The 15730-nt window shown below is 35.6% G+C and overlaps 1 protein-coding gene across 2 annotated transcripts in view; it reads left to right on the top strand.

Moving 5' to 3' along the window:
- The window catches only part of LOC149783124 (mucolipin-3-like), a 53432-nt gene that overhangs the window by 31877 nt on the left and 5825 nt on the right, over window positions 1–15730 (top strand). For both annotated transcript variants that reach the window (XM_089931348.1, XM_089931347.1), the window contains exons 9-12: window positions 6685–6775; window positions 7145–7244; window positions 9419–9528; window positions 11999–12163. In XM_089931348.1, the coding sequence (XP_089787474.1) occupies window positions 6685–6775; window positions 7145–7244; window positions 9419–9528; window positions 11999–12163 (466 nt within the window). The remainder of the gene's footprint in view (window positions 1–6684; window positions 6776–7144; window positions 7245–9418; window positions 9529–11998; window positions 12164–15730) is intronic.

The following is a 15730-nucleotide window of genomic DNA, read 5'->3' as shown; positions in this document are numbered from 1 at the left end:
TGGAGTTGTTTAAATCAGTTTGGAAGTGTTTTCAACTTCAGTATGTCCACATTGTATTTAACTGTTGTGGCATCTATGCAGCATGCTTGATAAGTATATGTGTAACTGATAACAGACCACCAGACCTGCCAACTCTTACGATTTTGCTGTAAGTCTTACGAAAATTACCTTTAAAATATGGATTTATGGCATACAAACAGAAACTACAGGAAAATGATCGTTGCAGAAAAATCTGTATAACTGATTCATCTGTGGTTTTTTTGGATCAGGGTTTAATATTAGAATTAGTGAAATTAGGTAGGGACCAGACTAACTTTACAGCAGCACCACAGACACTTTAAACTGCATCAATTTGTGCCCCCTGCAGGTCCGGGGTTGTAGAATTGGCCCAGCGTGCCTCGCTATGTGTCATAAAAGGCGACTAAGTAGAGGCAACCTGTTTGCCATGGGTTGCGTCCCGTGTCGGGGGAGGAAAGGATCCTGGTAGTTGAGCAGAGGCTTTCCATGCAATACACTACTTTGGCCTCTACTTCTCTTAGACGGGTGGTCGGGATGGGCCCGGTTCCGACAAATCGGCTGGTCACGCCGAGCCCTAGGAAGTCTTTATTTACTCTCTCACCTTCTTTATCTTTCTCCTTGTATCTCTCTTGATGCCACCGTTGCCCCTATAGCCTTTTCCTTTATCTTTCCCTTTCCTAAGTCTTAGAAGACTTCCTAGAAGGCGGTGGCTTAACGGGTCAATTGGGGGGTAATTTTACCGACCTTAGAAATTGGCGACTTCAGGGTCAATCAGAGGTAATTTTATCAACTGAGCATGGCATCTGTGTATCCCTGGCACTTGAAAAGTGTCCCCTTGTTGGGCTCCTCGGTGGGTGGGGAGCACGGGTGCTGAATTTCTATTCAAGCCATCATGGATAATTAAAAATAAAACAAACAAACGAAACCTTTGTCTGACTCTGACGACGAACCATGTAGTGTGGAGTCATTTCCACGCTTCATGGTCATACAATCAAAAGATGCCACGGAACCGCTTGCCTCACTCTCTCCGTTTGTGATCAAGAAAACAATTACAGGTTTGATTGGAACACCAATGAGCGTCAAAAAAATGAAATCGGGTTGCCTTCTTGTGGAGTGTGAACAACAAGGTCAGACAGACAATATCAAGAAAATAAAAACTTTCTTCGATATTCCAGTGACCTCATTCGCTCACACCACACTCAATACATCCAAAGGTGTAATTCGTTGTCACGACTTGGCTGGAGTCGGCGACACTGATATCATTGAAGGAATGAAAAATGAAGGTGTCACTGCAGTACGTAGAATACGTATTAAATGTAATAACAACCTGCAGGACACCAACACAATTGTACTGACCTTCAGCAAACCAACAGTACCCAAAGTGGTCAAAGTTGGCTTCTTGCAAGTGAAGGTTGATGTATACATTCCAAACCCCCATCGATGCTACAAGTGTCAAAAATATGGCCATCACGAAGACCGCTGCTCAAAAAGCAAATATGTGGCTGATGTGGGGACAATTCTCATCAGGAATCTGATTGTAAAGCAACTCCGCATTGTGTCAACTGTGGAAACGAGCACCACGCCAGTTCCAAGGATTGTGATACCTGGAAAATGGAGAAGGAAATACAGAGGGTAAAATATACATCCAACATACCCTATCCAGAAGCCAGAAAAATCGTTCAGGCCAAAATAGCCCACCCTGGCCCATCCTTCTCCACCGTAGTGAAGAACAATCCTAAAACAACGAAGGACGCTCAAACACAAACAGAAACACCTGATTCAACACCAAGCTCAAACATCCCTCATCACCAAGCACAGAAAAACACGGCATCTACACAAACTACATTCAATACCCAACCACCGAAATCACCGAAAAGTAAAAACAAGTCTCACGGAAACAGACAACAAAAGGGGTCAGATGACCCTATCAAACTCTATAACAGGTTTGGAGACATTGAGAGCATGGATGCAGAAGAATCTGCTCCATGCGCTCAAGGTAGCTCCAGACCTAAAAACAAAACATTCAGCCCCTGTACTTCATCCAGAGAAAGAACCAGATTGCCTTCGCGAAAGGTCTAACCTAGGTCCAGAATCCTCAGTATAAACTTATAATGAAGAACACCATCATACAATGGAACTGTAGAGGACTTAAAGCCAACTATCATGATATTCTTCTGCTTATAAATAAACATGATCCTGCAGTATTATGTCTTCAGGAAACATTTTTGAAAGATACGGAGAACATCGCACTTAAAAACTACTCTCTGTTTAACACCTACTCACAGAATGTTGACAGGGCCTCAGGAGGAGTCTCTGTTATTGTGAACAACAGAGCCCCTCATAGCTTCATCCATTTAAACACCAATTTACAAGCCATTGCTGTAAGCGTCACTCTACATCGAGTGATTACATTTTGCTCTATTTACTTATCACCAAACACTAACCTAGTACCAAACGAACTTGACAGTCTTGTTCAACAGCTTCCCGCACCCTTTGTTTTACTCGGGGATTTTAATGCCCATAACATTTTATGGGGATCAAATCATATAAGTGACAGAGGTCACAAAGTTGAAGACTTTATTTCTAGACACGATCTGTGTCTATATAACACCAAAACACCGACATATTTACACCCAGGCACGGGTACATACACATGCATTGATTTGACAATTTGTTCTCCTTCGCTGCTTTTGGACTATGAATGGAAGGTCGCTGATGACCTTCACAGCAGCGATCACTTCCCAATCTCCCTTGTAAATGTTAACTCTACAATTGATGAAGTAATTCCACAATGGAATTTAAAGAAGGCCGACTGGGCCAAGTTTGAAACACTCTGTAAAACTAGGCTGAATGAGGATACAGTTTTCAATGTTAACAACCCCATTCAGCATTTTACATGTATTTTAACTGACATTGCAGAAGAATCTATCCCCAAGTCCTCAACAAACTGTAAAAGAACCCTAAAAGCTTGGCTCACTAAGGAATGTAAGGAAGCCATACGACAACGCCGAGAAGCATTGAAAAAATTTCACAATCATCCGACGCCTGAGAATTTAAGTAAATATTGTATTCTCTGGGCCAAAGTTCGCTGCACAATCAAAGAAAGTAAACGAGCATCATGGAAGAAATATGTTTCCTATTTAAACTCTCGTTCCTCAATTAAGAAAGTTTGGGACACGATCCGCAAAATAAACGGAAAGAGAAAACACAATTCTTTCCGACATCTGAAACTGAACAATAACAATTTTAGCTCAAAACATGACATAGCAAATGTTCTTGCTGATACATTCTCTAAAAATTCCTCATCATCTAATTATTCCGAAGCCTTCCAAAAATTGAAAACTCAAAAAGAAAAGTCACGTTTAAAATTCACATCCAACAACTCGGAAAGTTACAACCAACTGTTTTCACCATCAGAACTTATGGAGGCTTTAGACAAGGCCCATGATACTTCTGCTGGGCCTGACAAAATACATTACCAGTTTTTAAAACATCTTCCAGAATCATCTTTAACATCTCTTTTGAAACTCTTCAATGATTTATGGATTACTGGTAATCTACCTAAGATATGGAAAGAAGCAACAGTAATACCAGTTCCCAAACCCGGTAAAGATAGCGAAGATCCTACCAACTATCGACCTATTGCACTCACAAGCTGCATGTGCAAAACAATGGAATGAATGCTCAATTCTCAGCTTGTATGGTACCTGGAAACTAACAATTTAATATCTCCTTTCCAAATTGGCTTTTGTTATGGACGGAGCACCAACGGTTTTCTTTGATTTAGAAAAGGCCTATGACACAACATGGAAGTACGGGATACTAAAAGACCTGCACGATCTAGGTCTAAAAGGCCGTCTGCCCTCTTTCATATCCAACTTCCTCTCAGACAGAGAATTCAAGGTATGAATGGGCTTTACTCTCTCAGATTTGCACGAGCAAGAGATGGGTGTGCCCCAGGGCAGTATTTTATCTGTGACACTTTTCAATATCACAATTAATAACATCACCAAGTGTTTGACTCCTGGTGTGAATTGCTCACTATATGTTGATGATTTTCTTATATGTTATCGATCAAAGCACATGCATACAATTGAAAGACAACTACAGCAAAATATAAACGAGATTCAAATTGGGCTAGTACGAACGGCTTCAGATTCTCAAAATCAAAAACGATATGCATGCATTTCTGTCAGTTACGACGACACCACGAAGAACCTCACCTCACGCTGGACGGAACACCTATTCCAGTTGTTGAGGAAACAAAATTTTTAGGTATTATCTTTGACAGAAAACTGACTTTTATTCCACACCTAAAGAACTTGAAAGCTAAATGCTTAAAAGCACTTGATTTACTTAAAGTAGTAGCGCACACTGACGGGTGCTGATAGAAAAGTCATACTCAGTTTATATAGAATGTTTATACGGTCTAAACTGGACTATGGTTGCGTTGTGTATGGTTCAGCCAGAAAATCATATTTGAAAATGCTTGACCCAATTCATCATCATGGAGTAAGACTGGCTCTGGGAGCATTTAAAACATCCCCTTGTGAAAGCCTACTAGCTGAAGCGAATGAACCACTGCTATCGCAGCATAGAGAAATGCTTTCCGCACAGTATGCTCTCAAATTAAAATCAAATCCTCTGAATCCTGCTTTTTCGGCTGTCTTTCAACCCAAATACAAAACCTTATACGAAAATAAACCAAAGGCCATACCTTCCTTTGGCATTAGAATATCATCCAGCCTTGACAGTACAAAAATTGATCTTTCTAAAATTCAGAAAACGTCCTCTGAAACACCACCCTGGCTACTTAAACAACCAAAAGTACTTTTTACGCTACACGATGGAAAAAAATCTGAGACAAACCCTTCCGTCTTCCACAACTGTTATCAAGAACTCCTCACCGAATTTAAAAACTACACAAGAATTTATACCGACGGATCAAAGGATGAGGAAAAGGCTGCTGCAGCCTTCGTTTGTGGAAATCACACAACGCAAGTTCGCTTACCAAATGGAACATCAATTTTTTCAGCCAAAATCAGAGCAATAGACCTTGCTCTGCAACATATAGCAAGCAAACATATTTTAAACAGTATTATCTTCTCTGACTCACTATCAGTACTTCAGTCACTACACAATAGAAAACTGGAGAATCCATTATTGAAAAACATACTCGTCAAAAATACCGAGATTAGTGTCTCCCACGATATAATATACTGTTGTTTACCTAGCCATATTGGTATTAAAGGTAACGAAAAAGCTGATCGCGCTGCTAAAATGGCCCTTACTCTTGAACCATCTGATTTTAAAATACCATATACTGATTTTAAACCTAGTATCAGAAAGTTCTTTCATCAGAAGTGGCAGGCATCATGGAATGATGCTGTAAATAACAAACTTCATGCAATCAAGCCAACTCTAGGAGAATGGACTCCTCCCTACAGAACCATTCATAGGGAGGAGATAGTCATTGCAAGAATCCAAATTGGTCATACTTATATCACCCACTCCCACATACTAAAAGGTGAAGACCCACCAGAGTGCGTTTCTTGCAATGAACCATTCACTGTCAAGCACTTTATGATAGAGTGTTTTGACCTGCAACCTACGCGCGATCGTTATTACATTGTGCATGACATGAAAGAACTTTTTGATACTATAAACATCACTCGTATTATAGAGTTCCTGAAAGCCGTAAATATTTACTCTAAGCTCTAACTTTTATGCTATCACCTTGTGAAGTTTTATGTAATATATATATACCGTCCCATTTTAATACCTTTACATCTTTTTTCATTAACATAGAACATTTACATCTCCCGTTGATCGGGAAGCTTCATTTTGCACCATTATCCTCTTACCATTTTTAATTTCAACCATTTGTTCTTTTATATCGCTGGTCAATATAGGACCTTTTATAATTTTTTTAAAGATTATACAAATAACATTTTGTTTGGTGCTAAATAGCCTAACAGTGCTGATGCGCCATTAAAAATAAAATCAATCAATCAATCCATCAAGCATCAATTTGTTCATGTGAAGCATCTGCATGATCAAACTGTTAAGTATAGAAATGTTTAAAAATGGCATCACGAAAGTGATGCATGTTTAAGAGGAAATGGAAAATAAGCCTCTAGAAAGTGTTAATAATCAACACAGAAGAATAAAAAGGTGTATTCAGATTCTTGTGAATAAAAGATGGAAAGGACAAAATTATGTTTATTATAATAGATATCACATGCTAATTTGAGTATGTCTTGTGGAAGGAGGTATGATTGCCCTTGTCATTAGTCCTACATGTAAGACCTCGCCGCTGACATTTATGTTGTGGGCATCAAGAACGTAGCTCAAAAACAAAAATAATATGTGCTATGTCTTACACTGTAGGACTACCATTGTCATATGAAATGGAAAAAGAATTTCCAAGAATTGCATCAAGTTGAGAGATAGCAACAAGCCATTGAGTTGCATAGGGTTTGGAACTAAAGTTTGTGCAACAGTACTAGTGGTAAATAAGGTCTATGCGTACTTTATAAACTGTGTGATGAATATGCTTAATTTTTTAGCAATCTCGAAAACAAAACGATATGCTTAGACAGATACTCTCAAATTCCTCAAATTTTAAACTGCATTTTGGTAAAATTTATATTCCTTTTATTGCAGTTTTCTGAAGATCAACTTGACATTTCATCTCTATTCATTGAGACTTGACATTTCAACTGGGAGCGGTCGATGTCTCAGCATACAAGGAATCGTGAGTCAGTTTTTTTCATAGTCTGTAGTTCTTGTTCATGATGATTCTGGCAGTTGTTTATATATGTTTTTATTCATTTTAATAATAGTAATAGAATACTGTCACACGTATAGACCATAATCAATGATGGAAAACTTACTGAGGCAGGAAACATTGCTTATTTCTTTATGAAGAAGGTTTGGTTTTATTTGTTAGGTATCTATTGAAATGCACACTAGCTGCTTGCCATGTGAATCATTTGAACCCATCCAGTTTGAAGTTGATATTAATTTCATTACTTAATCATTGTTTGGTCCGATTGATTTCAATGGGATTCTGCTATGTGGTTAACATGGATTACTTCAAGATAAACATATTTTACATTTTCAGATATCTTTTACCAACAAAGATGATAATGGTCAGGCTTTGGTTGATTTACAAACAGATACTGGTGAAGTAAGTTGCAAAGAAATTGGAGTGGATTTACCAGGTAAGACTTTTAATCTTTTTGACCTTTTTTTGCATCGGTAATCAAAATGTGCTGACTTACATGAGAACATTTTTGTGTTTGCTGCGAACCCATAAAATGCCCTTGATTACATTAATGGACCAGCCATTTAATTTTCCAAGGTCACCGTGGTAAATGGGATTTTCTTTAAATTACAGCAAGAAATTTTATTGAAGTTTATTAGGAGCCAGAAATTACAGATCCCACCCAGCCCCCATTTTATGGTTGGTCTCTTAGCACATTGGGAGACTTGTGGTTGGTAAAGAGGTTTTAGGATTGGGGAGTCAAGTCCCAACATCATTTTCATGTACCCTGGAGCATAACAATTACTCTGTTGGCTCCATTGGGCTATTAAAGGTTAATTGACATAACTGAGTTAATATTTTATCAAAGGAAATTGGAAATTTACCAGTTAGAAATTGCAACCATTGCATTCTTATAACTCTGGGTCTTAAACAGTGTAACAGAAAAATGCAAAATCAACAAGTTTAGTAAAATTAATTTTAAAAAAATATTGTTTCTCTAAGTTACAAAATGAACATTAAGAGGAACTTGCAGTATTGTGGATTAAATTCCAAATAATCCTAAATGTCACAAGTCCAAAAATTTAGAATGATCTGAATGAATTCCAATAGTCTTTAATGTGCTGATATACCAGAATTTGCTTATTTAACAAAAATCTTGATGTATCACAATGATGTAGTCCAGAATGACTTTGAATACATTCACAATAATCCCAAAGTAGTATTTCAGTTCAAAACATCGGTGAGCACTTTATAATTCCAATAAATGATTAAAATAAATGATTCCTCTCATGACAGTAAATGATTTCATGGCTGAACTTGAAACAGGAATGAATAATTGTTTACCTCGTCCTATATATAATAATTTCACTTATCCTAAGAGAAAATAGAATGCCCATGCTGTGGTTCATTTTAGATGGATGCATTTCACTAATTTGCAAACAAGGTCGTAGCATCAATAAGCATGTCACACAAAAAACTCCGATTGTATTGAATATCCATCTTATACATGTTAGTTTGTTTGTTTTTGCCATTAAAAGATTATATCCAGCTGAGGCAATTAAAATAAATTACCATGTGCATGGACTATGGCTGATCTGACCTGATCTGCTCGGAGTTTGAACAGCAGACTTTTAGTCGCTAGATGGGCATGTAGCTCCTTGTTAATTTTTAAGGCATTATTTCTAACATGTTAATTTTACTTACTTTGAATTTGAAGTGCAGTTAACATGTTAAAATTATTTGTAACACATTAACTATATTATGCATTATACATTCTAATGTATTTTATGTATGTTTTCATGCATTAAAAGTATGTTCTGATGTGTAAGATGCAAGTTTCATTACATCAGTTATAAAATTCTCATGGGGAATTTCCAGTGATAATGTCCTTTACTATTTATGTTAGAAAAGTTGATACCTCAGATGATGTTGGTGCTGCAATAGAAAGAAAAGTCGTACAATTTGTTAGCTGGAAATTTATTTGCGAGAAAAGAAACCCAAACATATTTACATCACCTCAACCATTTTTAAGATTAGATTGCTGTCAGAGTGACTGAGAAGTTGTGAATGAAAACACAATTTGATACATTTACAACTTCTTCATCATTACTAGTTTAGTACAACTTCTTCATCATTCCTAGTTTAGTAATTGTCTGTGTTTACTTTGACAGAGATGAAAGATGTTACTGGTTTAATGCATTAGCAGTATATCAGGTTTAAAAATGCTGAATATTCGCTTTGGAAAGTGCAATGCAGGGTTGGCAATATTTCATTTTATATATATATATATATATATATATATATATATATATATATATATATATATATATATATATATATATATATATAAATACATACACACACACACACATGCACACACACACTACGCACTGTCTAAATGCACAACCAGCATAAATGTTTGGAGAATAATATTCACAGGCTTTCTTTAATTCTGTCATTTTTGCATTTTGGTATCATATTGTTAATAACGGTGGAATGTAAATTTACATATGCATTGATATGTTCATAGGAAATGACTGTTATGCGCTGAACAGGATATTTTTAGTGTGTTAATTTAAGTGAACTTTAATATAAAAATTATTGTAGTTGTTTATACTATATCTCTTTCAGACGTAAAGACCATAATAGAATCCAACTATGCTGTCATCGTGATGATTTTCTCTTCAATATCAATGGTCTTTATGATATTCGATTTTGCAGCAGGAATCTACCTCTATTGTGTGAGACATTTTTTTCTGAGACATTTTAATTTTGAAATGGAATATATTTTAGGCGAAGAAAAATTGTCATTATCAGGCTTAGGGCAGGTTGGGAGGATATATATATATATATATATATATATATATATATATATATATACACCTCTCCCTCAATAACTCGTGCACGATGGGGTCCACCAACATAGACCACACTATAAGTGAGGGCTCGAGTTATTGAGAGACTTCCAAAAATAAAAATAATCCACTTATAAATCGAGAAAATCATGGGGGGTAGGGAACTATGATGTTTAATGACTGAATCCTCGTTTTACAATCACATTGATAATAATTGTTAATAACTCACTTTTTCTGATGAAGTTGTTATTTATTCTGTATAAATAAAATTTTCAAAATTTCCCACATGTAAAAGATCGCTCCAGCTGGTTTCAACAACCATCACATGTATGCGAAAACATGTATTACTTCACTGCTTTTTGTTTTGTTGATTAGTCTGGTTCTCAGAGTGGTATTAAATATTATACTAGCAAGTCGGGTGTCAAAGTAGCCGGAAACTAGACTATCTGTTGATATACCACCAAACAAGATAACTTTTTTAAAAAAAAATACCAACATTTATTTTGTGACACAATTGCCTATGTTGAAACTCAATTTTTGTATTGTTCAATTAGTACAATATTGATGTTGTGATTTCATTGAAAGTAATAGTGAAACTTCTTATCATCCTTGAGGATATCTCTAAGTGCCAGTTCGGAAATTCTCAGAAAATCGCTTGCCCACCATGGTCTGTATCTGAAACCAAGCTCTTTTTTTTTACGAAGAATTCATTTCGCTTGGTTGCCTTGCTATCTTTGATCACAGTTATGAAAGAGTCAGTTAATTTAAGGTAGTTTATGTTACATAATAAAATTTATAATAGTGTTCAATTGATCAAATGAAGTGAGTTCACCCGACATGCGACCGGGGTAACTAGATTTTGAGTATGTAGGATTTGCGTGCCTTTGAATTTTTTTATATTTTACCTCCTTTATTTGATTCAAAAGATGTAATTTACGTGATAGGGCCTAATACCAAGGAGGCCAGCTGTTAATTCATTGCAGCAATACAGCAAATACTTCCACAAGTCAGTTATCAAAACACAGTCGGCACTTAATTAGGTTCTCAGAGAATTGGTTGCCGACATAGCTGTTATGGTAGATTGACCCATTTTACCTTTAAATACACATTGCATTTGTAATGATTATGCTTAAGTGAAACTAAAAGATAGAACTAAAACACAAATTTCACTAAATAAAAATTATTTAATTGGCATTTAAATATTAATGTACTGCCTACACTAGACATAAGTAACATTTTCATTGATCGAAATTTCCTTGAATGTCTTTAATTACGGTGTACTAAAAATATAATTTGGAAACAAAATTTAATGGATTATATGACTTCTTATTAAAAGTTGATAATTTCAAAATTTTAATTAAAGTTTCAAAGTCATATCTACCGTTTTTGACCATAAAACGAGCAATATTCCAATGTTTCAGTTACCAATTTTGATTGCGATTTTTTTTTTAAGTTTAAGAATAGGGATCACAGGTTTTTAGTGGTATTTTCTGGTTTAAAAAAATGGGATCCATGTCTGACCCTGTTTTATAAGTGGGTTCGCGAGTTATCGAGGGAGTGGTGTATATAATATTTTTTAAGGCTATGACTGAATGCTGACTGTTACAACCAAACTGCATGGTGAATGTTATCAAACATTCTTTTCAAAATGGGCTTTAACCAGTCCTGTTGAGTGCACAAGACTGAAGCCTCCTACTGGCCATTTGTATTGGTCATCTATAAATCTCTATATCAGGTATGCATAATCAGTATGATAAATATAAAAAGTCATGATTCATTCATTTGACGCTTTATTCATTGACAAGATGTTAGTGAGAAATTCTCTGTTATGATATATTAATTTTCTTTTGCAAGTTCAAGCTTTGCATGTTTGTCATGTACAGTGTTTTAATTGTATTTGACCATTTGAAAAATGTGTATTGTTAGTTTTAAAGTTTTACATTTTATTCCATTGAAAAATATTTGTCATTTCAATCCTCAATCCAATATACTATAAATATACAGAATTTAAGTTTATATAATTTATCAAGCTTTGCCTGAGTTCATGGCATGCATGCTTGTCAGCTTCAGTACAGTAAATATTAGTAATTGAATTCTATTATTGTAACAAAATTCAGTCAGATTATTTCTGCTAATGTCAGTCCTTTCATAGTACTGAAAAAAATTCCTCAACTTCAGAGAATTGGAAGTCAGCCTTGAAAAAAACCCAGATACTAATTCAATGTCGTCATTGCTCAAGTACACATTTTACCTAAATATTTAAGGAAGTAATTTTGTTGTAGCCATTTTCCATCTTTTGATTTGATTTCAAGTCATGTTAGTATAATTTGATAATAATCAATGACTATTTTGACAGCAAACAAACAAATATATGAAGCAGAACTCTGAGAAGCACTTTCCTGGACAAAGAAATGGCATTCCTGTCAAAGAATATGCCCGTCATATAAAGGGGTGGAACCTAGTAGTCATGATTGGAGATCTTTGCACCTTCATTGGTACCATAGGTGCCTACACGATGGACGTAAGTAAAGTACAGACACCTTTCTGTAATAAAATTAAGTATATTTCGTGCACATTTAAATTGTAGTTAGGTTCAGTTGAACCATCTTACATATGGTACGTTTTATCGTCGGCACAAGATAAGACATAATGTGGCTGTGTGTTTTAATCAAGCACGACATACTATGAGAAAGCTACAAGATACCACATGATACCAAAAGATACCACATAATACCACAAGATAACCACATGATGTGGCTGTGCATGTTTTAATCAAGCACAACATACCACAAGAAAACTTACATCTGGTACGTTTTATCGTCGGCACAAGATAAGACATAATGTGGCTGTGTGTTTTAATCAAGCACGACATACTATGAGAAAACTACAAGATACCACATGATACCAAAAGATACCACATAATACCACAAGATAACCACATGATGTGGCTGTGCATGTTTTAATCAAGCACAACATACCACAAGAAAACTTACATCTGGTACGTTTTATCGTCGGCACAAGATAAGACATAATGTGGCTGTGTGTTTTAATCAAGCACGACATACTATGAGAAAACTACAAGATACCACATGATACCAAAAGATACCACATAATACCACAAGATAACCACATGATGTGGCTGTGCATGTTTTAATCAAGCACAACATACCACAAGAAAACTTACATCTGGTACGTTTTATCGTCGGCACAAGATAAGACATAATGTGGCTGTGTGTTTTAATCAAGCACGACATACTATGAGAAAACTACAAGATACCACATGATACCAAAAGATACCACATAATACCACAAGATAACCACATGATGTGGCTGTGCATGTTTTAATCAAGCACAACATACCACAAGAAAACTTACATCTGGTACGTTTTATCGTCGGCACAAGATAAGACATAATGTGGCTGTGTGTTTTAATCAAGCACGACATACTATGAGAAAACTACAAGATACCACATGATACCAAAAGATACCACATAATACCACAAGATAACCACATGATGTGGCTGTGCATGTTTTAATCAAGCACAACATACCACAAGAAAACTTACATCTGGTACGTTTTATCGTCGGCACAAGATAAGACATAATGTGGCTGTGTGTTTTAATCAAGCACGACATACTATGAGAAAACTACAAGATACCACATGATACCAAAAGATACCACATAATACCACAAGATAACCACATGATGTGGCTGTGCATGTTTTAATCAAGCACAACATACCACAAGAAAACTACATGATACCAAAAGATAACCACATGATTCCAAAAGATACATGATACCAGAAGATAACCACATGATACCAAAAGATGTGGTTGTGCATGTTTTAATCAAGTACATATTACAAGATAACAACAGGATAACACAAGTTAGGGTGGGGATGGTGCAGATGCATTTGAAGGAATGTATAAGCACTACAGCTAGTAATATTTTGTCAGTGTGATAATTTAGACAGAAATACTATTTGGCAATACTGTAACATGTCCCTCCACATTAATTAGCATAGAACCTGATGATACATCATATTTAAGCCAAATGCACTGCCTGTGTGGTCCATTCACAATGAAAAAACAAAAACACATAATGAAATTGCATAAGATAAGAATCACATTTTCTTAATATCATTTAATCTTTGGCAGTTTCACTGAAATGCTATGGGGATGAAAAGTAGAGAAAACCAAATGTAGGTTACCATTTCCATGGTGCAGTCCAAATGAACTCTGTCCAGGTATATTGAAACCCAGGTGTTGAACATTTCACTTGCCATGCACTCATAATTGTAATGAGACCATGTACCACATACTCATCATGTTAAACATACAGAAATAATGTATTTGACCATCTATTCTAATTTGTAATATTCCACTCAGAGGTTTTATACATATTCACTGCATATGCAAACATTACAGGGATGGGGATGTTAAAATAAACTATTTATTATTGCATGAAAATAAAAAACTTTAAAGCATTTACTTTTTTTATCCAATCATAAGCTACTGGCCAGTGACATAATTTCAAGAGCTGCTTACCTGGTATCTGTCCATTGTACCACTAATGATTGCTGCCAAACCTAATCCCAACACTGACATACATGCGTTGTCAGATGAAAAGGCAACATCAGCACAGACTGTAATCTTACCATGTATCTGCTTGTTTATCAGACACACATGCACACACATGTAATTTCTTGTCTGAAGCTTAGTAATTAATTAAAGAAACTTGCTTTTACACTAGTACATTTTGTGATACTTACTGTATCAAGTGGTACTTTTGTGGTGAATTGAGGTGCTGATTTGATATGTGTATGAATAAGATGGTACACTATGAAAACTACTACATGTGTGACTATAGAACTTTAACCCTATTCAATCTAGCATGGTACAGTATGAAAACTACCACATGTGTGACTATAGAACTTTAACCCTATTCAATCTAGCATGGTACAGTATGAAAACTACCACATGTGTGACTATAGAACTTTAACCCTATTCAATCTAGCATGGTACAGTATGAAAACTACTACATGTGTGACTCTAGAACTTTAACCCTATTCAATCTAGCATGGTACAGTATGAAAACTACTACATGTATGACTATAGAACTTTAACCTTATTAAATCTAGCATGGTACAGTATGAAAACTACTACGTGTATGACTGTAGAACTTTAACCCTATTCAATCTAGCATGGTACAGTATGAAAACTACCACATTAGTCACTATAGAACTTTAACCCTATTCAGTCTAGCATGGTACAGTATGAAAACTACTACATGCGTGACTATAGAACTTTAACCCTATTCAATCTAGCATGGTACAGTATGAAAACTACTACGTGTGTGACTATAGAACTTTAACCCTATTCAATCTGGCATGATACAGTATGAAAACTACCACATGTGTGACTATAGAACTTTAACCCTATTCAATCTGGCATGATACAGTATGAAAACTACTACATGTGTGACTATAGAACTTTAACCCTATTCAATCTAGCATGGTACAGTATGAAAACTACTACATGTATGACTATAGAACTTTAACCTTATTAAATCTAGCATGGTACAGTATGAAAACTACTACGTGTATGACTGTAGAACTTTAACCCTATTCAATCTAGCATGGTACAGTATGAAAACTACCACATTAGTCACTATAGAACTTTAACCCTATTCAGTCTAGCATGGTACAGTATGAAAACTACTACATGTATGACTATAGAACTTTAACCTTATTAAATCTAGCATGGTACAGTATGAAAACTACTACGTGTGTGACTGTAGAACTTTAACCCTATTCAATCTAGCATGGTACAGTATGAAAACTACCACATGTGTCACTATAGAATTTTAAACCTATTCAATCTGGCATGGTACAGTATGAAAACTACCACATGTGTGACTATAGAACTTTAACCCTATTCAATCTAGCATGGTACAGTATGAAAACTACTACATGTGTGACTCTAGAACTTTAACCCTATTCAATCTAGCATGGTACAGTATGAAAACTACTACATGTATGACTATAGAACTTTAACCTTATTAAATCTAGCATGGTACAGTATGAAA

The sequence above is a fragment of the Sinohyriopsis cumingii genome, chromosome 14 (genome assembly GCF_028554795.1).
Source record: "Sinohyriopsis cumingii isolate HCF-2022 chromosome 14, ASM2855479v2, whole genome shotgun sequence".
In the NCBI taxonomy this organism is placed as follows: domain Eukaryota; kingdom Metazoa; phylum Mollusca; class Bivalvia; order Unionida; family Unionidae; genus Sinohyriopsis; species Sinohyriopsis cumingii.
The sequence above is the reverse complement of the archived record's forward strand: the minus strand, read 5'-3'. Positions and strand labels throughout refer to the sequence as shown.